The sequence below is a fragment of the Dunckerocampus dactyliophorus genome, chromosome 12 (assembly GCF_027744805.1).
Source record: "Dunckerocampus dactyliophorus isolate RoL2022-P2 chromosome 12, RoL_Ddac_1.1, whole genome shotgun sequence".
Classification (NCBI taxonomy): Eukaryota; Metazoa; Chordata; class Actinopteri; order Syngnathiformes; family Syngnathidae; genus Dunckerocampus; species Dunckerocampus dactyliophorus.
This window is the reverse complement of record NC_072830.1, coordinates 19,791,614-19,815,707: the sequence shown is the minus strand read 5'-3', so window position 1 is coordinate 19,815,707 and position 24,094 is coordinate 19,791,614. Positions and strand designations below refer to the sequence as shown.

Sequence of the window (24,094 nt, the reverse complement as noted above, 5' to 3'; positions counted from 1 at the left end):
ATATGTATGTGTGTGTGTGCGTGTATGTATGTATGTATGTATATATATATATATATATATATATACACACATATATTAGTGCTTCTCAAGTAGTGGGACACGCCCCCTTGGGGAGGCACGGTGAACTGTCAGGGGGTGCATGAGAGGCAGGGAGGACTTTCAATATTAGTACGAACATGTATACATTTGTGGTACTCAGCATGCAATTTGACTCTTAAATATGCTTGTATGCTTCACTGCTCTCCATTTTTGGTTTCAGTTTTGAGTTCAGTCTGTACAGTACCGATAAATACATGGGTAATATCAGTTTCTCAATAGTATTTCAAATCGGGGGGGGGGGGCGCAAAACATTCTTGTCACCCAGTGAGGGCATGAAAGAAAATCATTGAGTCCCACTGGTACATATGAATGAGCAATACAGTAAGTACAGAGGAACAACTGACATTGGCATTGTAGAACACATATAGATACTGTACATGCATACATTGTTTGATATCATTTGTATTTGTAGTTAATGCAAAATCTTTTTAAGGATGGCGACATTTGGTAAATAGTTGTCTCACATGTAATTGAAATGTCTTCATTATAAAACAAAAAGGGTAAAATGCTACTAAGCTGTTTGCTGACAATGGTAAATGTTTCTTCATTAAAGAGTAAATTAGAATACAAAACTTGTTACGGCACAATGATTTAGTATTTAAAAACGGCACTCAAGGGTTGCAGAGTGCTGATCTACGCGCACACACACGCACGTACGCACGCACACGCACATTACTGCCACATAAATACTGCATCTTCTATACACTGCTAGACATGTGCCGTGTACATTCCATAGTCCCCATCTACCACACCATACTGTATACAGGTATTGGGAAAATCTCTTATTACTTTTAGTGGATTATCCTGTCGAAAATGTGTTCCACACGCAACAGAAAAAGAAAAACAAATTAAAATGTCTAAAGACTGACAGTTGATTTTATGATTTGGTCTTTAATCTCCTTCTGTTCCCCGCAGGAACTCTCTATTTCATTTATTTTCTGCTGTTCCAGGAGCAGCTAAACACAACTCACACTTTCTTGCATTATTTATTGATGTTGAGACTTTACACAGTGGGCGGGGTCAACCTAACCGAAGATCTGACACTTTCATTCCAGCACACTTCTATTTCTGACCACATGCCAGAAGTATCCCTCCTCGACCTTATCTCAGGTCTGTGTTGGCTTCAATGAAAGAGGGTCTTCACACCTTATCAGTTTGTCGTTACATTCTTGGCCCGAGTAGTCAGCCCTTTCGCCATGTATGGCTACATAAACACTGACCATCAATGCACCAGGGCCTTATAAAGACCCCACCCTTGTGTTTTTGTAGGCCAGTGTGTATAAAGAGTGAGAGTGTGGCAGTGAGAAGAACCTACCTTTGGTGCTATGGAATCACTAACTTCCAGTCGCAGATCCTCCTCATCCTGTCGCTCATCGGCCCGGTACAGCACCTCCAGTTGCTTTCGGTCAGAGAGCTCACTGACCGGATCATGTGATACCCTGGATGCCCTTCTACAGCCTTTTCTTGACTCGCCCGAGTCTTCCAGTTTGTTTTGGGAAGAGGGCAAGGACCCGTTTGGCAGGCACAGCAGATGCTCCTATGGACACAGCAGTAAGTGACCTAAGGCAAAGCACTACACAAACTGTGTAACATCCTAACATTTCAGAAAACAAATTAACCAAAAGGTGAAACAAATGCACATTTCGGGGAACACAATAACAAAAGTCCAAACAAATTACAGGAAAGGGAAAATACCAAAGGCCAGATTGACAGGAATGGGGGCCAATAGCAATGTATGGCGTTCAAATGATTAGTTCTAAATGTGTGAGTGTGCATCATGTCTCGCATGAAGACATGAAATTGTTGAACACTACGCGATCAAACTGTGGCGAAAGCTCCTGTTCTGTGTCAGACAGAAAATAGCGCTTCTAACGTGTCTGTTTGCGTTCTTACACCAAGTCAGTCTGCATGAATACATATTTGTACAAATTTTGCTGCGCTGTTATTCCACGGGGTGTAGTGTACGAACATTATTTGTCGTAAACAATACATAAACGACGCAATCGTGACCCTTAATTTAAGAACTTGCATCACTTTGCTTTTTAAATAGTTTTAAATAGCGGAAGATGCATTCCCTCATAGTCTAGTGAACAGAACAGAAGCTGAAGCAGGGGTGTCAAACTCGTGCCCTGAAGGGCCGAGACGCTGCAGGTTTTCTCTCCAACCAGTTTCTTCAGCAGGTGATTTAATTAATGAGCTCCTTCCCTCAAACTGAAGTGTTGATCATTAAAATCACCTGCTTTAGTGACCGGCTGGAAAGAAAACCTGCAGCGTCTCGGCCCTCCATGGCACGAGTTTGACACCCCTGGTCTAAATGGAATAAATCACACTGAACTGCAGCATCTTACAAAAATAACCTGCTCTAATAAAGTCAGCCAAAGACAATCTAAAAGTGTAAGTCGCACTTTTTTCATAGTTTGGCTGGTACTGAAACGTATAGTCATGTGGAACGTATCTATCAAAATAGATAGTATATAATTTAACATGAGCTGCCTTTAAGTTAAATTGCTTTTGTGGTTTTTTTGGTAACACCTCGTGGCCGCAATAATTTATTGAGCTGAACTTCCTGTGATGCAGTCAGGCACACGTGGTTGGATGGACGGACGCTTTTTGTTACTGAATAACTTCTGGGTCTGTCAGTAAAGTGCATTTATAATGATATAATACCTGTGTGGATTGAGAAATCTGGTATTTTATACAAATTTTGGTGGTGAATTTGTTATTTTAGACAGCAATGTTGTTTGATTAGGACACTAATTATGTCTAGCTTGGAGATTGCAGCTGCTGTGTCAGCCACTGACTAACTAAATACACACATATGATTTCCAGTCTATTCTAATTCATTTGTGAATGCAAAAATTATGTTTGGGTGTTAAAATATAGCTGTTTGATATGTTTCTACACTATGAGACTTAAAAAAACCCACTTACAATAAATAAATTCTGCTCTACATGTACATTTATTTGCATTTGCTATCTTTTAATATGTTGCAGCTCCAGTGGGTAGCGCTGTGCCGGGTGGCCAGAGCAGTGCTGGCGGTGGCAGTGTGCAATGTGTAGGAGATAGCTACCACGTGTCAGCGGACGTCAGCCAGTTTGAGCCACATGATGTTGTGGTGATGGCGTATAACCACCATGTTGTCATTCATGCTGAGAAGGTATTACGTGTATGTGTGTGTGTGTGTTCACAAGTGCGGGTTCAAGTGAGATCGACTTCACGTGTTTTTGTTTAGTGTTATCATTTAGAAATGAGTATTGTGAATTATTCAGCGATTCCCACTCACTATTGCAACAATTCACAATATTGCAACAATAAGTGTCTACCAACCATTAAATGTCTATTTTAGAAACCATGAATTCATAGAAATTCATTCACATTCGAGAAGTATTTGTTACAGGGGCGTCAAGGGCCGTCATAGGTTAGACCCCCAAAATGCGGAAAAAGTGCAACAAAAATCCCAGCACTAGCTGGGGCAAAGGCACTCAAAAACACAAAGTACAAACTGGCAGGGCAAGCAGCAAGACTATGGAACTGGAGTGGTGCAGAACAGAGAGTTGTTGAGGAATGACATGAATGAATGACGTCTTCGTGACGGCGTTTGGTTTATGAACCAGGTCAGCCTGATTACTAATGCACAGGAAGTGGGCACAAAACACAATACACCAGAAACGCATACAAAATAAGAGCTCAGTACAGGAAGTGGCACCAAACCCTGTTCTGCAAAATATGACACTATTAAATCACAAGTTATCAAATAAGCAGTAACTCACTTCACTCTGTAGCCACCGACCCATTTGCTTATTTTAGCGCACCCTCGCACATCCTGTGGTCCGCTTTTGGACAGCTCCTCCATGATCATCACTTCTATGTGTCCTTCAGGTCATGGACGACGGGAGCATCAGTGACACATTTACCCAGAAGTCCCTGTGTCCCAAGGACATGAACCCCCTTTCCGTGCGTGGGACCATTGACCATGATGGCATCTTGGTTGTGAGCGTCCACCGCAGCAACACTGCAGAGGACCAGGAGCCTCTGGCAGTCCTTACGAAAGAAACTCACCTTTGACTGACGATCTCAAAGTTCTGTTGAGAGCTCAGCTTCTGTTCTGTCGAAGGCAGATTACAGTCTTGTTAAGGATTGTTAGTTTTAACTTTGAGGATGACGAAATTCTTTCTTTCTTTGGGACACAAACTTATAAAAATACTTATGGTTTTGCCACAACCATTAACAAAACATAACATGAAAATTGAAATCCTTATACTTACATTAATAGTTGTTGTCCATTAGGGGGCTAATCAGTTAGAATTAACCAAATCCCAAATTCCAAATCCCAGAATTTTAGTATTTTGGGATGTAAATTTTGTGCTTTAGTAACGTTGCTGCTTTATTTGTCATTTTTGTGATTCACAATAATTTATTGTTTTTTCAGTAAAATGTTGTCTGAGCTTGTGGCTCAGTTCGGCCCACAAATTGAACGTTACAGAGCATACCAGAGTTTTTTTTTGCTATGGAATACCTTCTAATATGCTTCTACCTTGGAGACTGTGTCTGTAAGTAATGTGCAAAAATAATGAACTATAATAAACATTCATTTGAATTTTAATGATCAATCACACAAGAAATGATTAAGTCACACATGTGTATTTCGCTCCTGTGATTGTGCCTTTTCCTCCTGGCGCCATTCCGCTGTGCTGTAGCGTTTTTGTATCCTTGTTAAAACATATCGCTGCGGTACTCCTCCTTCATTTACAAGCAAGCTAGCGATGACACAGGAGACATGGCAGGGCAGGAGATTGATTGACAATGGTGTACATCCAATCGGGACGCAGAAAACAATGGGCGGTGCAGACAGACCAGAGAAAGAAGAGAGAGACACTCAATTTCCCACAATGCAATTCTTCTTAAAGGGCCAGGCTCGGCCTGTAACAACGTTCATACTGTAATAAACAAAAAAAAAGAAGCATTTAGAAAAAAATTCTGTGATAAAACTGTTTTATGTTCAGATGGAGCCTTTTTGTAGAACTAAATTTAGATTACAGTAGACAGAAACTGCTTCCCCTGTGTAGCCTTTAACTTGGGGTGCGACTGGCTCCCTCCACGTGTAGCTGGTAGCAGAAAAGGCAACCGAATGCTATGAATCCAAATTTAAAACCAAAAAGACGACAAGACGCTTGTTAAAAGTATCATTTATTTGTCCTTGATATACAAAACAGTGATGATTTTTTTCATTGTGAAAAATAACTTTTCTCTCTGGTTTGGCCTCCAGTTTTGCTGCTCTGAAGGCCCCACATGATGCACTGTATTTACTCAAAGAGCCCTAAAAGGTGGAACAAAGGAACCCCCCCTCAACAACTGATACAAGGATCTGTTTCTAAATCAAAGTCCACCTGACCTCAGAAGAAAGGAGGATGATAACAGTGATTTGTCCATCGGGCTTGTACAACAGTCCCATCCATCATCCGTTCAGCAGGATTAATCTCATACACTCACAAAAAGTTAGGGCTAAAATAAAACCAGACAGGGAAGGTTTCCCCCAAGCAAATCTAAGGAGTGTTCATCCACCATATGGACAAACATCTAGGGATACACCTCTTCATCTGTTTATGAATCGAGGAGCTGGACTTCCCCATGAATCTTAATTCTTCATCTTACCAAGACCTTTGGAACTAATCTATGACTTCAAATTTTGGGGAAAATGTCCAATAAAGGACTGACGAGTGGAAAAATCCAATCAAGCGCCCTTAAACTTCATATTGTGTGCCAAAGCATTTTGTCCATATGATGCATTCTTAAAAGCAAAGTACCTCAAGGTTAAAAAAAAGCAGTGTCTTCGTTTAGTGAAATTCTTACTATCATGAAAAGCTAAGGGAAACCCTCCCGCTGCGGTCGTCACACACACCACATCTTGTTTGTGGGTCCGTTTTCCCAGTGTACATTCATTTTCTTTACACTTTTACAGGTTTTCTTTACAAAAATAAGGTTATCTTTGCACTCGTATCGTCAGTCAAGACAGGGTTACAAAGTGAGATGAACGTCTGTTATTGCACGTTTGATTATTTACAGCCGTAACAAAAGAACCAACCCGAACTATGATTATTACACACTAATAAATACGCTGCTACCTCAGTCTCCATCTCAACGGTCACCAATGAGATGAACAGTTGTGCAATAGGGTAGGACTTACATACTGTATAAATATGAAACAATGGAAGCCACTAAGAAACCCTTACTAGTAGCTCTTAATCAATCGATATTTGCAGACCTGTGAAGTACTTCTACACCATGCCGGTCCCTTAGACATGAGCTTCTCTTGGCATCACAAATACAGTGTGTGGGAATGCCTTCTGTATTTGCAAGGTACAGTAGAAAGCAACGAAACGTTCCAGACAGAACGCACCACAAATATTTATCTGTCATTTTACAAAATAACAATATAAAGGAAGTCACTCTTAGAAAGAGAATAGTTAACAATGAAATATTACGGAAAAGCTGAAATGATAATGATAGCGGGTACAAGTGTGTATTCATGGCACCCAACACTGTAACACTGTAACATTTGTGTGGGTAGTGTGTGTGGGTGTGTGTGTGTATATATATATATATATATATATATATATATACACACACTAGGTCCCCAACTTACAAACACAATTGGTTCCAGATGACCGTTCTTATGTCAAATCGCTCTTAAGTCGGGGAAAAGGTAATATTACCAATGATATAGGTACTACATGTACATGTATACATATACCGTATATGTGTATGTATGTAAATATGAGTTTGGATGCAGTAGTAATATTAAACGAGGATAATTAATGAAAAAAACAATAATAAAAGTGATATAATAATACGTAATGATAAATGTTATTTACCTTTGAAGAGGAGTGGCCGAGCATACGTCGTTGTGGTGGAGAATGAGGAGGAGTTATTGAAAAAAAGGACAAATGGTCGTCGTCGTGGTTAGACTCTTCTAAAAGAGGTAGTGTTCTGTGTGGTGTAGAATTAAGCAGGCCTATTAACTCTTCATAAACTTTAATCACACGATCTGTCCGGGTTGTATAATTTAGCTTTCCATTTAGCTTTATCTCCCCAGCCTAACTCTTCCTCTGTTGGTCCCATTAGCTCTAAAGCTGCATTAGCAGTGTCACAGTGCCCTCTTCTGGTCAAGCATGTACAGTAGCTGTATAAATACTGACTGAGCGACTACAAGGCAAAATAAAATAAAATCTAGACCAGTCGGCTTGTGTTCGTATCCGCGAATGTTCGCTAGTCGGGTGTTCGTAAGTTGGGGACCTAGTGTATAGTCAAACTCGTTTTTTGAACACCCTAGTTTATTTTTTTTTTTACAAAAAAATTTGCTGAAATTGTGCACTGCTTTTCGTACACTGTCTCGGTTACCGTACAATATTGTGCGTAACAAACTAGTCTGTTTGTCCTACTGTTTGTACTGAATCGAGCGCCCAAACAAAGCACTCTACGCATTGCGGGTGCCAGCAATTTGATAGAAGAAGGTGAGAAACACTATTGAATTCGAGAAAGAACTCATTGCAAAGTACAAAAAATGGCATCCCATCCACGCCGCCCTCCCCGCCCCTTGCTGTCTCCGCCTTGCGAGTGTTCAATAAAAGGTAAAAGTGATGTTACAGTGCCCTCCGGAAGTATTAGAACAATGAGGTCAATTCCTTTAATCTTGCTGTGAGCTGAGAACCTTTGGGTTCCAAATGGCTGGACAAGCTACGTGATCGGTGTTTGTGAAATACTTCAGATTAATTTTCCATCGTCTCGCCGATTCACGATGGCTTGTTTTTCCACCCATAGACAGCGTTTTCATGTTGTTTTCGCCTCTAAATGCAGTCTACTCAGGCAAAAACTTCAAAGTGAGCATAGACATTCAGTGCTAATATTGATTGAATAATCAGTGCAATAGGACACACCCGTCTGTCACATGGTCCAATAATTATGCTCACATGAAAAATGGGTGGGCTCAAACATCTTCTAAGTTGTGCATCCGATCCAGATGTAAATACCAGGAAATAAAAGCTGAAATGTTGCTCTCTGGTCTCATATTCATCTCTTGACGTCAAACCAGTCTACAGCAAAAAAAGAAATGGACCTCACCGTTCCAGTACTTCTGGAGGACACGTTAAATGTTCATTTATCCATTTCAGCCGTCATTTAAAATGATTTCGCATTGTTGTTTGTTTTTTTTCCAGTGTTTTTCTTTCCATTAACAGAGCGCACACTGCCCAACCTCATGCATTATGTCAGACATGAATTATTAAAACACAGTACTTATTATCTGTCATGTCAGGCTCACTGCTGACTCTGAATCCATGCATTAAAACAATGACGGCTAAAATTTCCTTGGTCATTGGCCAGAGCTACTAATTGACTGGCTAAAAAGGTGAAATTTAAATCATTCAGGCCCATCCATCCATTTTCTATTCCGCTTGTCCTCACTAGAGTTGCGGCTGTGCTGCAGCCTATCCAAGTTCTCTTTGGGTGCATCTTTCTATTGGTTAGCTCTTGAAATCTTTTTGTGTCGCTACCCTGATTGCATTCATAAGGTGGATTCTGCTCCTGTTTCGTCATTAGGTGTTGTGGAAGCCTGTCTTATTTTTCTTTTATCATACAGTGTCTCTAAAGCAAAGTGAACTCAAGGTGGATTGATGAGCAGCGGCAATGATGAAATCACTCTTTGCCTTCTTCATTCTCTGTGCTGTACATTATGCAAATGGTTACAGGCTGTTGGGCATCTCTGCTTGCCTCGTCCATACTCTGAAGGGAGTAGGATTCCAAGGAGTCTTTCTAGTGCAAAAAAAAAACACTTTATCACCATACACTTAAACGTACAGTACACAAAGTGGAATACCGAATGGAAGACTGGTATTTTCAGGTCACAGTGGACTACACACACTAAATAATGGCTGCTTAAGAAAATCCCTTTTTAAAAATTCACCACTTGTCGATTCCCAGGTGTGAATAGAAAGCAGGGCACAGGCTGAGATGCGTTTGGCTCCCCTGAGGAGTGTCTGGACTGGTGAGTGCAAGTTTCCTGCACAAATGGCTGCACTGGTGCAAGAGGATGAGAGGAGACGAGGCTGACAGTGAAGTAGAAATCTTTCCACAATGAAATATTGATTCGTAGCCCTGAGGAATTTTGCATGTTTTTGACTTTAGGGAATGTAGGACCTCAACATGTCCTCCGTTTGCGCAGTACCTCACTGGGACTTCTCGTCAGACTCTGACGGGGTGTGCTCGCGGGGCAGTGACACACTCTTTTGGCGACTCCACAGCTTGTGGAGCTCAGTGGCATCGTTCTCGCTGCTGCTGGTGCCGCTGTCCCGGAAGCTGGCCAGAGGTGGACGCACCTTTACACCTTTCACTGTAACCGAGCCCTCGATGGCTTTACGAAGCTGGAAGGACAGAAACCAAACACAAGTCAGTTGGAGTTCTTGACTTCTTCACATTCGCTTCTACGAGAATTATATCACACATTTAAAGACGTGGATAAAATTGTTCTGTGAAAGAAAAAAAACCCCTCACAATGGTCACTGAAATGAATCCAAACTGTCACGACTGACAGAGCAAGATGGAAGCGCGTCATCCGCTGTGGCGACCCATTAAGGGAAAAGCCCAAAGTAGAAGATCGCTTGTGTCAGTTTTCAATTATTTCAGTGATTCTTGGGGGGGGGGGTTCTATCTTTGACGGAAGGGCAACAACGATTTCCACCACGTGTGTAAATCAGTACACAGTCGTCCATCGCCACATCACGCTTCAAATTTTGCGGCTTCACTCTGTCATGGTTTTTCAGAATACATAATTAGTAAATCACCGCTGCTTCGTGGAGTACAGACTATTATTAGTCCAAAAAATATGAGTTTTTAGGCAAGTTTGATGTACTTTTGGCCTAAATTAAACATTTTCAAGCATAAATATGACTACATTAACTTGAATACAAACGTATTACAAGACACGTTGATATGTAGTACGCCAGCCAGTGTACTAAACTGGTCACTAGGTGTCAGTAATGTTACTTTAACAACCTCTTGTTGTTCTAAGTTCTGATGTTCGTGAATGCACCTCGGTGTTTACGTTAGTGGCGGATAAAGAGGAAGTGTTATAATGAGAGAGAGAGCGAGGAGGAGACAAGTGTGTGAGCTGAACTGTGTTCTGTGTTGGAATTGAGCACTCCTATTGGTGTTAAGGTTGCAAATAAAAAGTTGAAAAGAACACTACATTACATTAGCCACCACATGAAGTCCTCAAAGTAAAAAAAAACCCAACAACAACAAAAAGGAACTCTCCCAATGCTAATGTGTGAGTCTATATTATGTCTTATTTTCTATTATCATCTTCTACTATATTTGGTAATATGGTTGTAAAGGTGACTATAAGGGTGTTAGTTCATGTCTAGAGGGCTCTAATAAGGCTAAAACCATATTTAGAAGGTCGTAAACAGGTTTCCTATGCTCTAACTACAAACATATTTGACATATTTTCCAAATATTCCAAATTCACTTATCACAGTCAGGTCTGGAAGCAAATAACCGCAATAAACGAGGGATGACTGTAATGCAAAAAACATGGGGTTTAGGCTCATGAGCATGTGCTCGTCTATAATTGGACGAGCACATTTCACAACTCCAAACAATATCATCCTGAAGGCTTATTGTTTTGAAACATTCTCATTTGCACAATGAGAAGGTGCTGGTCATGGTTTGTTTGTTTCCGACATGCTTAGCGAGTTACATTAAGCGTCCCTCCAGGCTTTAGCGGGCTTTTTTTGTGATTGTTGCAGCCTAAAACGCCAGATTTCACTGCAAAAGCTATAGACGGGAACAGGTAGAGGGTTGGTACTGCTGTTTGAGCTAAGAGTGTGGACAAGAGCTGTGCTGTTAGAGCAGGAGTGCCAAACTCCTTTTCATTGAGAACCACGTCACAGTTACGGCTGCCCTCGTAGGGCCGCTGGTAACTACGTGTATATATATATATATATGAAAATAAATATGAATATAACCTCATGCTATTATTACACAATTACCCACATGTTTGATATTTTTACAAACAAACTGCTGAATAACTTGCTTTGAAATGAGAAGTGATGTGAGAAGATGAAGGTGACAAGCACACATTCAAGTATTTATTTTTGAAATATCTTGTTGCATGATCAGCTAATATTAAAGTTCAGAAGCATTGCACGCAGTACAGTTTTTCTGTCAAAATGAAAGACCAAATACATTCAGGAGGGAAAAGGTGAAGTGTCTTATTGACACACATTATTCCCAGGCTTTTGCAGGCCACACCTGGGGCACACTGACACCTGTATGTTAGCGCAACAAAGAGCCGACACAGCGGGTCGGCCATGTAGGGATACATTTAAATGGTTAGACGATGCACGTTTGAGTGCTGCTCAAGGACAAATTTGATTGCAGAAATGACTAATTGGCCAAACTGTGCAGGGAAGTCACGGGGATCGGACAAGATTGCAAGCTGCGCATAATTCAAATTAGCGTGAAATCCCGGAATTATCTGATTAAGGAACATCACAGTTACACAATTCAACGTGTCCGAAAAGGAATTTATTTAATCCTTCTCCATGTCTCAGCAATGTGACTATTGGAAAAAACCATTAAAACATTTTATAATAAGGAGAGAAAAGAAAAGAAAATGTGTCGCAATAGATAGGCTAATGCTGTTGTGAAGGAAAAGGACACAAAAAAGGATTTGCAGATAAAATGAAATACAGGTAAAAGGAACAAAAAGTGTAACATTGAAACAATGTTGATTGTTGATTTTTCATCAGAATGGTTGACACGAAAATGTCAAAGCAAAACAGATGTTGAATCAACGTTGCCAAACTGATGAAACTGGAAACGTTGACAGCAGTGACATCGCAACAGTGCTGATACACATTCGGGAAGAAAGACGACTGATCAATCATGCATTGAGAGTTGAGTGGGAGACCATCTTGTGGAATGCCAGCACACCTGCACCCCAAAACCGAGAGGGCAAATTGAGCAGATACTGTTACACACTAGCGGTGGCACTAATACGCCACCATTTCGAAAAGATAAAGGAGAAGAAGAGAAAATGGTCGAATGGATGTGTGGGGCTTTGTACATCTCAGCCCCGGGAGAACATTAATAAGGTGCATGTTTGTTTTTAAGTGATGTGCTGAACAATATGTGTACAACTGGACTCAACAAAATCGGTCTGTTGATTATACAATCATTTATAACAGCCTAATAGCTCAAACCATATGAAGCCACATGAGGCTGTCTTTTTGAAGAAGCAGCCATTACAAGCTGTACCATTATATGTGGTAGCCTACGTTTAAATCGTGAAAATCGTAAATACCGCTAGTCTTTTCAGCGCATGATAACACTACACAGCCATTCCTTGCTACATCGCTGTTCGAACATCGCTCTCTCACTCTATCGCGGTTTTTCAAACATGAATTAATTAACAACTCATTGCTGTTTCGTGGTTGAATACGTGGTTTCACGTGGTTGAATTTCTTTTCTTATATTTTACTTTACTTTATATATTAATTAGGTATGCTTTCATTCCCTAATTTGACTTTCAACTTTCTGTTTTAAGCCTGTTGTGGTGCTTCTTATTATGCAAATTTACATGAAATTGATGCCATATTTGTGGTATACGTTTAATTTTGGTTCATTCATGTCGGATACGCTATGCGAGTAGCCGCCGTGCGTCCACGGAGGTTGGGACAACCAGAGTGTACAGGTGGAGGAGTCGCCAGCCGCGGGAGGAGCCGCTGCCGTGGCCGTGCAATGTACTTTTAAACTTGCGACACACAAACTCCTCCTCTGCCTTGCCCTTGCGACCTGGCTACGTGCAAGGATTTACTGCGTGCACGCAGAAAATAATTAGCATCTCAATTTTCTTCCTACGGGCTTTGTTCTGTCGTGCTGTCTGCGGGTTTGTTTTTAATACTGTAACTTTTTAATGTAATTTGCTTATGAAGTATTTCCTTTTGTAATTTCCTTGCAGCACAAGCCTTCCTGTACTATAATTCACACTGATCACATAATCCTTTATTTACTTTTTAATTGCTTGTTTGCATGCCTGTGTCGACATCCATTGTATTGGTTGACTCACATTGACACAAGCGGTTGTTGACATAAGCAACTTGGCTTGGCTTGGCTTGCACATTTATTCGTGACTTTGGCCAGAGGCATGAGGAGAATGGGCGATAATAAAATATTTTTGAACTTACAGCAGTTTGTTAACATGGTTTTTTCCTCCATTTGTGCAAAATTGAAATGTGTGCATTTTATTAGTTGTGGAAAGGGGGATGAGAGAACAAAGGAGCTTAGGTGCCATGCCAATGCTTCGATGGTAAGTGGAAGTTCTTTTCCTGTTGCCCCTCCCACCCTTCTTCATTTATTGTTATTGATTTTGACGTTTTTTTTCCAAAAACACGCAAGTGATCATGATACATTTAGCAATATTACCTCACATGTCGTCTTGAACGGACCAATTTTTCGTACAAACTGTGACGGCAACAAAAGCGGCCAACCATGTATGTCGACGTCTACTTAAGTGGACACTTTTTTAGTAATAATAAGAGCACAGTGGACAAGCACTTGCTGACCTGGTCCACTTTAGACACGCTGTCAACATATATGTGGCTCGCTTAAAGGGGTTCCACAGTGCAGTCGTCCCTCGCTGCATCGCGGTTCAAACATTGCTGCCTCACTCTATTCGTTTTTTTCAAAATGAATTCATGACTGATTTTTCGTGGTTGACTATGGCCTATTATCACTGTAGTAAAAACATATTGAAAGTTATATGTACTGTAGTATTCTGGCCACTAGGCGTCAGTATTGTTACCTTGATAAGGTAAAATGATTACGTTTTATTACATGATGTAACATTACCTTCACACTGCATGGAGTCTGTCATGTCCGACTTGATAGAGTGAAAACAAGTTCTCCTCCCATTCTGTGTGGAACCTGTAAGTGTTTGGCTTCTTACTTTGTCTTTCTCCCCCACTCGTTTAGAATAAGTAAATCGGAGAGGCTAACTAGTTAGCTTGGTAGCTTGCTATGCTAGTGGCGGCCATCTCTGATGTCCCTGCAGTGATCCCGTAGCCTGCGCAATGTGGTGTAAACAAAGAATAGGAATGTAAAGGTGTCTATTTTATGTCGACAGGGTTCTAATAATAATATGAACCGTATTTAGAAAGTCAAACAGGTTTACTGTGGTCGAACTACAAAAATATTCTGTTTATTAATATTGAATCCTACTTTGCGTAAATCAATTTATCGCGGTCGGGTCTGGAACCAATTAACCGCGTTAAACGAGGGGCGGCTGCATTACTATTTTACCCCTCATGGACGCATTAAGAATAACTTCCAACTGCTGGGCTGTAACCACTTGACCTAGAGGCATTTTTCGGCACTTCTGGGGTTTGGATGGGGGGGGGGGGGCAAACCTTACACACGCAGTATCTTTGTAAATGGTTGGCACTTCAATGCTAGTAATGGTGCATGCCGTTGAAATGATTTGTGTACACGGTGTGTTGCATCAAGACATGAAATAGTTGAAAACAAGGCGATTAAACAGTGGTGAGAGCTTATCTTCCATGTCAGGCACAATGAATGCAGCAAATGAAAATAGCACTTCTAACATGTCTGTGTTCTTACACCAAATCAGTCTGCATGAATGCGTTCTGTGCCCATCATTTTGCTACACTGTTTTTCCATGGGGGTGTAGCGTATGAACATGAATTTATTGTAAACTATTGCGATCGCGTCACAGGTGCAGCTGGTGCAGATTTTACCCCCCTCTTTTAAATGTTACTTTTCAATCTTATTTACTTGCAACAGAGCAGGCTTTGTGATGTTGGCGGTATATTTATGGTGGTAATGGTGAATAATTGGGCACTTATGCAGTTGGAGCATTTAGCATGAAGTGGTATGGAAATGTGGAAATGATGAAGCTAGAGTTTTCTGTTATGAGGCAATTCTTTCTGCATTTCCCATTTTCATGAGCATTTTGACTTCCAACAATATTTTAACTTTAATATAAATTTTAATATAAATGTATAAATATAATATAAAACTTGTTGAGACTCGGCTGCAATTGGCGAGAGAGACAGGTTCAGCAGGCACCTTTCTCTGTAGTTTTTGGTTGCTTCTTGAACTTTTTGCTCCTTTCGATAGACTCTTAGTAATAACTTTTTCCTGAAGTCCCTATTTGAGCTATTTTCCACATGTGAGAACAGCGCACGTATGCTGCATTTTTGCTCTGACATTACTTGACGTCTAGTTATGAATACACTTGTTTGCCCCCCATCTGCTTGAGCCCGTGACGTCTGCAACCAGATGTGACATGACGTGCAACACAGCAATTAAAAAAAAAAAAGCGCATTGCTGTTGCCATGGTTATCTGTGAAAAACAAACAAATACAAAAAACAAAAAACAAACCCCCTTTTCTTGTGTTTAGGGACAGTGCTCCCTTATTCGTTGCGGAAAAAAAACAAAAAATCGCATCTGTGATATCACAATAATACGTAGTTTCACTTTGAGTTCATCCTTTAGCTAGTGGAGTAAGGCGTTTGGGTTGAAATGCATTGTTCAGGGGAAAATAATAGCCTATAATCACGTGCAAAACCATCTTTCTGCTTCCATATGGACCATAGCCGGCTATGATTTAACAAAACATCTGTGGGACACAGTGGCAGACTGGGGCAGGATGGGCTTGATCTGCTTTGGATGAGCTATTGTGTGCTGGTGGAATGCATAACAAAAAGCCGAAATGTCGGGGACAGGCAAATAACGCTGCACTTAGCAACAATCACCTTGATACTTTATGACCAATTCTCAACGAGTGGGAGTTGAGGGTGTGTGTTCAGATGTTGGTGAGGCAGGATAGACAACGAGAGGGTGATGGTTGACAGAAAATAGACAGCTAAAAGACGATGTGATGGCATCATCAAGCAGCCTTTTGTCTGCCACTACACAACAAGCTGAGGGAGGAGTCATTCATTTTGACTGAAATGTGTGTGTGTGTGTGTGTGTGTGTTATGGATGTCACTGTCATTTTACAATTAAAAAAAAGTAAAGCGCACACCTCAGGGCATCCTGTAACAATGCTCTTACCTCTTTGAGGGAAACAACACCAATGAGGCGTCCAATACTGGTCACGTAGGCGTGGTCCAGGCCCAACAGGGAGAATATGGTGTGTGTCTGGACAGGAAGACAGCAGCAGACATTGGAAAATGTCCGAAGACACACTGAGTGTACATTTAAATGAGAAGAAAGTTTGTTTTTGCTATTCTTTCAAGGTTGCACAAAAGCAAAAAGTTTGAACAGTCACTGTGGTGATCATACAATATGTCAGAAAAGAGGCAGAGTAAACCCTGGACTGGTCACCAGTCAATCACAGGGCAGATACAGTGGAAACCTCGGTTTTGTAGGATTCGGCTTTCAACAAAAAATATTTTGGTTTTCGTACACTGTGCACCTGACAAACTAGTCGAGTGCCCAAACAAAGCATCCACATGGTGGTGACTCAGTCTCTGTGAAGAAAGGATGGTGGTTGTTTTAGAGTTGACACACTATAGACAGATTCCAGTCAGAGAATACGTTAATCATCTTTATAATGTGGTAATGTGTGTGTGTGTGTGTGTGGTTTATTGGTTCATAGAATACACACGGAGCGATCGCCAACTCTGTATCTGTCTCCTTCCTTCCTCCTTTCAAACATGTGTGTCGATGAGGCATTGAAGTGTACTGCGTATTTCAGAGTGGCTGCAAAAAAAGTTGTTTTTTCTGCACCTAAAACTACAATTATTCTCTATTTTTTGGTGTCCAGAACGGATTACATGAATTTACATGATTTCTTATGGAAAAAATGTATTCGGTTTTTGACGTACCTTTTGGAAAGGCTTCTTTCAAGCAGATGCTATACTAAATAGCATGTAGCTGAAAGCATAATGCCTCATAGCTACCTTTAAAATGACCAAATTATTATTTTTTTGTTCTGTTTTACAACCAACAACTATCATCGATCAGTGTAAATGTCATCCACAGTAAACACCATTGAAGCAACAACCAAGCAGAGAAGGACTTTGTGCTATTGCAGCCTGACAACCAGAGTTGGGCAAGTTACGTCCAAAAGGTAAAGTATTTCATATTATTAGTTAGGGTCTCGGAATTGTAGTGCGTACATCTGCATTACTTTTGAGTTACTTCAACCAAGACAGCTGCCAAAATTTAAAGTATACACACCAATGGCCGCGAACAAGACAGCAATGGCCAAATGTTGCTACTGATAGGCCTATTTTCTGAACTTTTGTACTTTGACTGCATTGGAACCTTGGCTTTCGTCTTGAATTATTTCAAAAAGGTCAGACAAAAACCCAGGCAATTTTTCCCCATAGGAAATAATGTAAATCCAATGAATCCGTTCCAGACACAGAAAAATATGAACAAAAATATATTTAATGGAGAGTACTTATAGTTTTACATGCAGAAAACAATGCTAAATAATTATAATCGATGAATAAAATGTATAAAAATGATACGTCATGCTTGCCGTACAGCCTGGAAAGACTGAAGTCAATAGTGTTTCTCACCTTCTTTATCAAACTGATGGCACTCGCAAATTTCTTTGTCTGGGTTATTTAGCAGTCATACTCGCAGGGACAGTGAGTCAGCAATGTGTAGGGTGCATTGGTTGGGCAACTGATTTCACGGAACGATAGAGTACAGGACAAACTGACTTTTTTGTGGTGTGTATGAAAAGGTTTGACTGTACGTGTTTTTTTTTTTTTTTTTTTTTAGCTATGTAGCTTTAAATTCAAATAAATTACACAAATTTGGCCAAATTTGGTCTCGATTCGGTCAATACCGCAACTGGCCAAAAACAATATTCATTTGCCAAGTGTTACATGAACACACACACATACAGAGATTGACATAAAAATATTGGAGTACATGTCATTGTGCAAGATTTTTAGGGGGGAAATCTGGACATATCTGGTCACCACATGGATATAAAGCATTGCAACGCACAGAGATTGTAACGGGTACAGTATTACCAACATTTTCTCAGTAGTGCCTTACATTGAAGCATTAAAGCAAAAAAGCATACAATTTAAGTTATCAGTCTCTCAAATGTTGGCAACGTGACTTTTCCTTGCGATGAAAGTTGAACGATGTCATGTGACTAACTGTACTAAACATCATCTCATTCACGTTGTTTGCAGAATCGCTTCAGTGTTTACACAACCCTTTTTTTCGCTTCTAAATGCTCTGACTTATTTGTGCAGCATTGCTGACGCAAACATTTTATTTTCCTACGAGGCTCATGAAACTTTAATTTCATCTTCTCCCCACTGCAGAGGGTGTCTGCATGCTGCTATTTAGAGGGCATGAGGTGAAAAACTTTACTGCCAGATCAGATAGCTTGCAGATGATGCCGTTTGTCTGACATGTTTTTCTGTGCAACCAGAGGAAACACTTAAGAATGTTGGAGGTGGATCCCGCTGTGCAGTTAAGTAAATGCCTGTTGCTTTCAACCCCGGGACAATGCGCAGAAACTCGCACATGCCAACAAGTAACAAGCCCCACCCCAGCATCTTCTTCCGCTATGGAACACATACGTAAACAAGATGGCCACGGTGCTCTGTCACGGAAGAAGAGTGGCATCACATACACATGAATGCGCAGCGATATGGCGGGAGACAAATATAATGCTGAGTGTTTTCTGAGGTCAGATTTTTTTGAGGAGGCATTCTTGTGATGCAAATGTATTAGTCTTTTGAACGCATATTGTTTTGAGAAGCCAAACTCTTTAATGAAATGGCCCCGCAACTAAGCGGAACTACGTTCTTCATCACCAAAATCAGAGTAGAACTGGACTTAGGAGACTAAGTGGGGGGTAATTCGCTGTTAATGGACTACACTGCTGATGGAGATGTCAACAACTTCAAATAAAAAAATACAAACTATCCCTTTAACATTTTTGAGACTTATGGTGTAACTTTGTTAGTGTTGTAAACCGCTAACCAAGGTTCCACTGTGTTTGTTAGTGTAAGCTAACTCTTCTACTCCTGATTCGCAGCACACAAAAGGTTTAAAATTTGGCAAAACATGCATCTCCACTGCGTTGCCTGTGCTATTATTTTTCTGACAAATACGGATGGCGGCGCTGTTATTAAGCTGCCTTGGTTTGACCCCACAAGTCGATTTGACTGTAAATTTCTCAAATGTGTTCAATGGACTCAATAGACTGACAAACACGGCAGTAAAATTTGAGCAAGACTGGTTGAAAAAGATGGCCACCATCAACCGAAACATCTCTGCAGGGGCACGTGCTGGCCCGAGCAACTAATTGTCCATAACTTGTTTTAAAAAGTTCATACTACCGTAACACTGAAAAGAAATGTACAGTATTTACAATCAGACCTTATGTAGCGACGTGCGCTCCACAAGCTGGAATGGGGCGGGGTCAATCTTGCAGTTGTTAAAGTTGACCTGCTCATCAAGTTGCATCTCCTCCCACTCTGCAATCTATAAAAACACAGATATGACAGTGGAGAGCAAGTCAAATAAAAAAGAAAGAACAAAAAAGCAGTCAAGACAGGATTTTAATCAACATAATTCTACACTACAAAAACAGCCATACTTGAAAGAAGCCCAAATGATATTAAAATGAGACAGCTTTTCTTATTTCAAGCAAAAAAATTCTGCCAATGGGGTGAGCAAAAGTTGCTTGGCTAGAATTCATATAACTAGAATATTTTTTCTTGTGACGTTTAAGAATATAATGAGTCCTAAAATAAGCAAGTTGTTCTTAGTCACTTAGCTAGATTGAAATAAAATGTTCTTACTACAGGGTAAGAAGTAAGCCAAATGTTCTTATAAGATTCTTAAATTTAGACCAAATTTGCTTTGATGAGGCTAAAATGTTTTCACATATTCTAGATGTAGGAGTACTATTCTATTTTCTTACAATATCTAGAGTCTCCAATTAACCTATCATGCATGTGGAAGGAAGCCAGTACGCAGAGTGGAGTGTGTGAGTTCTACACACATGTGTCTTGTCTTGTCTTGTGTGTGCAGCCTTCACATTGGTCCCAAATCAGCAAATCTTTACATTTATTTTCTGTGTCTTTTTAGAAAGTTTAGAAACCAGTTTTATTCTTCATTTAAGACAAATATTCTCAATCTGTTGTTGAAGAATAAACAAAATAAGGTTTTTAGCTTAGTTATTTAGAATTATTATTTATTAGTTATTTAGAAAAAAGAAGTAATTACTGGCAAACAATAGTTTCTCAAGAATTGGCAAGCTATACTTTCTTCCATCCATCCATCCATCCATCCATCCATTTTCTATACCGCTTCTTCCTCATTAGGGTCGCGAGGGCATGCTGGAGCCTATCCCAGCTGACTTTGAGCGACAGGCGGGGTACACCCTGGACTGGTCGCCAGCCAATCGCAGGGCACATATAGACAAACACTCACATTCATGCCTATGGACAATTTAGAGTTGCCAATTAACCTAACATGCATGTTTTTGGAATGTGGGAGGAAACCGGAATACCCGGAGAAAACCCACGCACGCACGGGGAGAACATGCAAACTCCACACGGAAACGCCGAAGGGAGAATCAAACCCAGGTCTTCCCGATCTCCAGACTGTTACTGTGTTGGCCAACATGCTAACCACTAGACCACCGTGCGGCCCCTATACTTTCTTAATATACGATAATTTTTCTTGAATAAAAGATGCATTGTTCCAAAATCAGCAAATCTGTACATATGTTTTCTGTGTGTTCCGTTCCGTTCTTAAATTTAGAAAGTTAGGTAAGCAGTTTTTACTCTTAATTTAAGGCAAATATATATTAGTCTGTTCCTGAAGAATAATCCAAATTAAGTTTTTAGCTTGTTGTTAGAAAAAAAGAATACATTTCTGCCAAAAAAATATCTTCAAAAGAAATGGCTAGCTATACTTTCTGAATATAAGATTGTTTTTCTCAAGTGAAAATTGCTAGACAATATATTTTTTTCTTTTTAGGAAAAAAATATGAAATGGTTACTTAAAATGGGACTTTTTTACTTTCTTGAAATATAGTTTTTGCAGTGTACTGCAAACTATGACTATGAAAAGCATCCAGCATTTGTAGATGTCGTTTAAAAGTCTAAAGTTAGGTTATATTTATTACATTATTGTTATATTTAAGTTGAGTTTGTGCAGCTGGAGGTGAGTGAGAGGTGGACCAGGCTCACGTTAAGTACTGATAATCATAAATGAGAGGCCACAACGCACAATGCTAAAAGCGTTTACCACATCAGTATGGGGAACTCAAATGATGTACCAATATGAGCCAGTTTAAGAAACAGTATAATCATATGAGGTTTCCAAGGTACTGTGGAGCCATGCTTTTTGTGGGGTTATTTCCAAGTGAATGGTGAAAAATTGACATGCTCATAAAAATGTATATTTTTGACACACCTCGAAGCGAGTTTGAGGCCAGATTGACTGTCAAAGCTCGTGCTTCCTCGCCAAACAAACTTTTGCATCAACTTTGCACAACTTTTGGCCACGACCCTGCGATCTTTTAGCCTTCTCCCGAATCAACACTAGGCTGTTGATTCTGGTCTTTCAGCACTAGCACAAGCAACTTTTCCGTTTTCATAAAAAGACAACATCGCTGCTTAGTTATTACTATCACTTTCATCGGAGCAGATCCTTTAACATGCGCAAGGATACGATTTTTATCCTTACTGTAGGTGTTTTGCCTATTTCGGGAGCTTCCTTTGATGTTCATTTTCACTTCCATGATGATGACATTCCTTTTCCTTGATGGTCTTCCACCAGAATAAAATGCAAAAAGTTAACTAAAATGTGATGTTATCCTTAGTAAGTGGAAATGCGAATGAGGCATACACTGTATTCCTCTGTGGTGCGCAAGACAGGTTGCACACTGTATCCTTCTGCCGTGCATGCCGTAGCTGGTTCTCAAGCCAATCTCGTATTTTTGGACCAAAATTAAGTTGTTTTTTTCTATTTCTGGGAGCACGTTCGCAACCACGGAACCTCGTAATACAGAATACCATAAACAGAGAACCGCCTGCATTATTATTACTATAAGTATTATTGCATAGAATGGTTGCACTTTAATAATGTTGGAGGATGTGAAAACACACAAAAAATTAAAGCAGGAGATATGCAAACGCTATAGTGTGCAGTTTGTACGTGTACAACCTTGTCTTACCTCTCTGAGAGTCATGTCATCTTCCACATCTCCATCTTCCTGCAGAGAAAAAAAGCCCCAGAAAACCAGTCAGTAAAACCTCAGATAGACTAGAGAGGCATTCAATTGGATTGTAATTGAAAGAAGCTTATTTGTGAGTATGGCATGATGTATGATATCCTGCCAGCTATTATTTGTACTTTTAAACTATAGCCCTTCTATCGTTAAATGGAATGACACAATACAGACACATGGTCACCTATGCATCACATCATGAGTATTACACTGCACAGCACTCCTGCGATCGATGACAGAAATAGAAATAGAATGAGTGACTACGGTGCACTTAATGAGTGAGGGAGTGTGAAGTTTGGGAACAGTGATCATTACAATGATGGATTGTCACCACCCTCGGAGGCTCTAGTTCATAATGTCGGGGTTGACTTTGCCAATGCTGTTTGACAAGCTGGAAAAGGATTGTATGTTTGGAACCCAAACTACTGTGTGTTGCGTATTAATGTGTGTTTTGGAAAAAAATAGGACAGGGAAAGTAAGCATGACCCTGGGGCTGATTGGAGCCTGAACTCATTTATTCTCATCGCGGCGGTGGACGACCTGTTGGTAACCCAAGCAACTGCAGCCGCAGGGGTAGAAAGAGGCGCTCTCCTGTAGCATTAGCACCAGAAGCAAAAAAGCAAGCAGAAGGCAAACACACATGTACACACAGACACCAACACATTCACACATCACTCTGCTTTTCACACAACTTCAGGCCACTCTAAAATTCACCATGACAAACAGTTTTCAAGAGGCAAGGTGTAAGCTTGGCTTGGGCACAGTATATGTTTACAGACAAGGGTGTTTAGCGAGCGAATGACACAGGGGAGTGTCCACAGTAAATGTAAATTGAGATGCTGTGGAACGATTTGCTGCTATTAGTAGAAAAACCTCAGTCTTAGGGGACGACTATATGGATAAATATTAGGACACACGACTAAATTGCCAAACTCTGACATTGCAACCATTGTCATTGGTCGATAAAATTAAAAAAAATAGTTAAAGGGACTGTTTGCAACTGGTTAAAGACTGCATTTTTTTTTTTTTTAAACAAAAAATATAGAAAGAACACCACCGGCTAGCATATTTCGACATTAGTGGTTTAAATGAACAGATTGAAAGGAAAAATTGAGATATTTTTCACAATTGCAAATTCAATAGATTGGAAATTGTTGTTCAGCCCAAATAAGATGACTGGCTGTCATGGCTATCTCCTGCATGCCCATGCGGTACTGTGCACATGCACAATCATGCAATCATGCTGTTGTTATGATGCTATACAGTGGAACCTTGGTTAGTGTTTTCGGTTCATGTCAAAAATTTACGCCATAATTTTGCCTTGGTTCACAAACATTTTCCGATTAGTGTACAATACAATTTCCATAGGAAATATTGCTTCAGATTTCTTACGTGTTAGTTTGTGTAATAACGAAATAACAAAAACTGAGGTACCTCAGGATAACTCTGCATTGATGCAGACAGATTTCAAATTTTTTGGCATAAAAACTATTGCAGATGTCAGTTTGTATATACCAGACTGTAGTAGAAAGATGGCAGAAGTGGCTGTAAAGCTTACTATTGTTGCATGTCATGACAAGTGACAGTGTATTCAGAGTGTGAATAAAAGGTGCATGAGTGTGTGTCTGCATGCGGGGCAATTGTTCCCCAGAGTGCTGACAAAAGATGATAGAGCTTGATAT

The 24,094-nt window shown here is 40.2% G+C and overlaps 2 protein-coding genes across 4 annotated transcripts in view; one reads left to right on the top strand and one right to left on the bottom strand.

Annotated features, from left to right (window-relative positions):
• Window positions 1-1,424: 1,424 nt before the first annotated feature.
• Window positions 1,425-4,164, top strand: LOC129191497 (heat shock protein beta-7-like). Its single transcript, XM_054794907.1, has 3 exons — window positions 1,425-1,650; window positions 3,093-3,256; window positions 3,979-4,164. The coding sequence occupies exons 1-3, from the start codon at window positions 1,425-1,427 to the stop codon at window positions 4,162-4,164; spliced, it is 576 nt and encodes a 191-aa protein (XP_054650882.1).
• A 1,087-nt stretch (window positions 4,165-5,251) lies between these two features.
• Window positions 5,252-24,094, bottom strand: part of clcn2c (chloride channel 2c) — a 128,440-nt gene continuing 109,597 nt past the window's right edge. For all 3 annotated transcript variants that reach the window (XM_054793984.1, XM_054793986.1, XM_054793985.1), the window contains 4 exons: window positions 22,359-22,397; window positions 19,547-19,651; window positions 16,235-16,321; window positions 5,252-9,515 (listed from right to left, as the gene is read on the bottom strand). In XM_054793984.1, coding sequence (XP_054649959.1) covers window positions 9,321-9,515; window positions 16,235-16,321; window positions 19,547-19,651; window positions 22,359-22,397 — 426 coding nt within the window. In that variant the 3' untranslated portion in view covers window positions 5,252-9,320. The remainder of the gene's footprint in view (window positions 9,516-16,234; window positions 16,322-19,546; window positions 19,652-22,358; window positions 22,398-24,094) is intronic.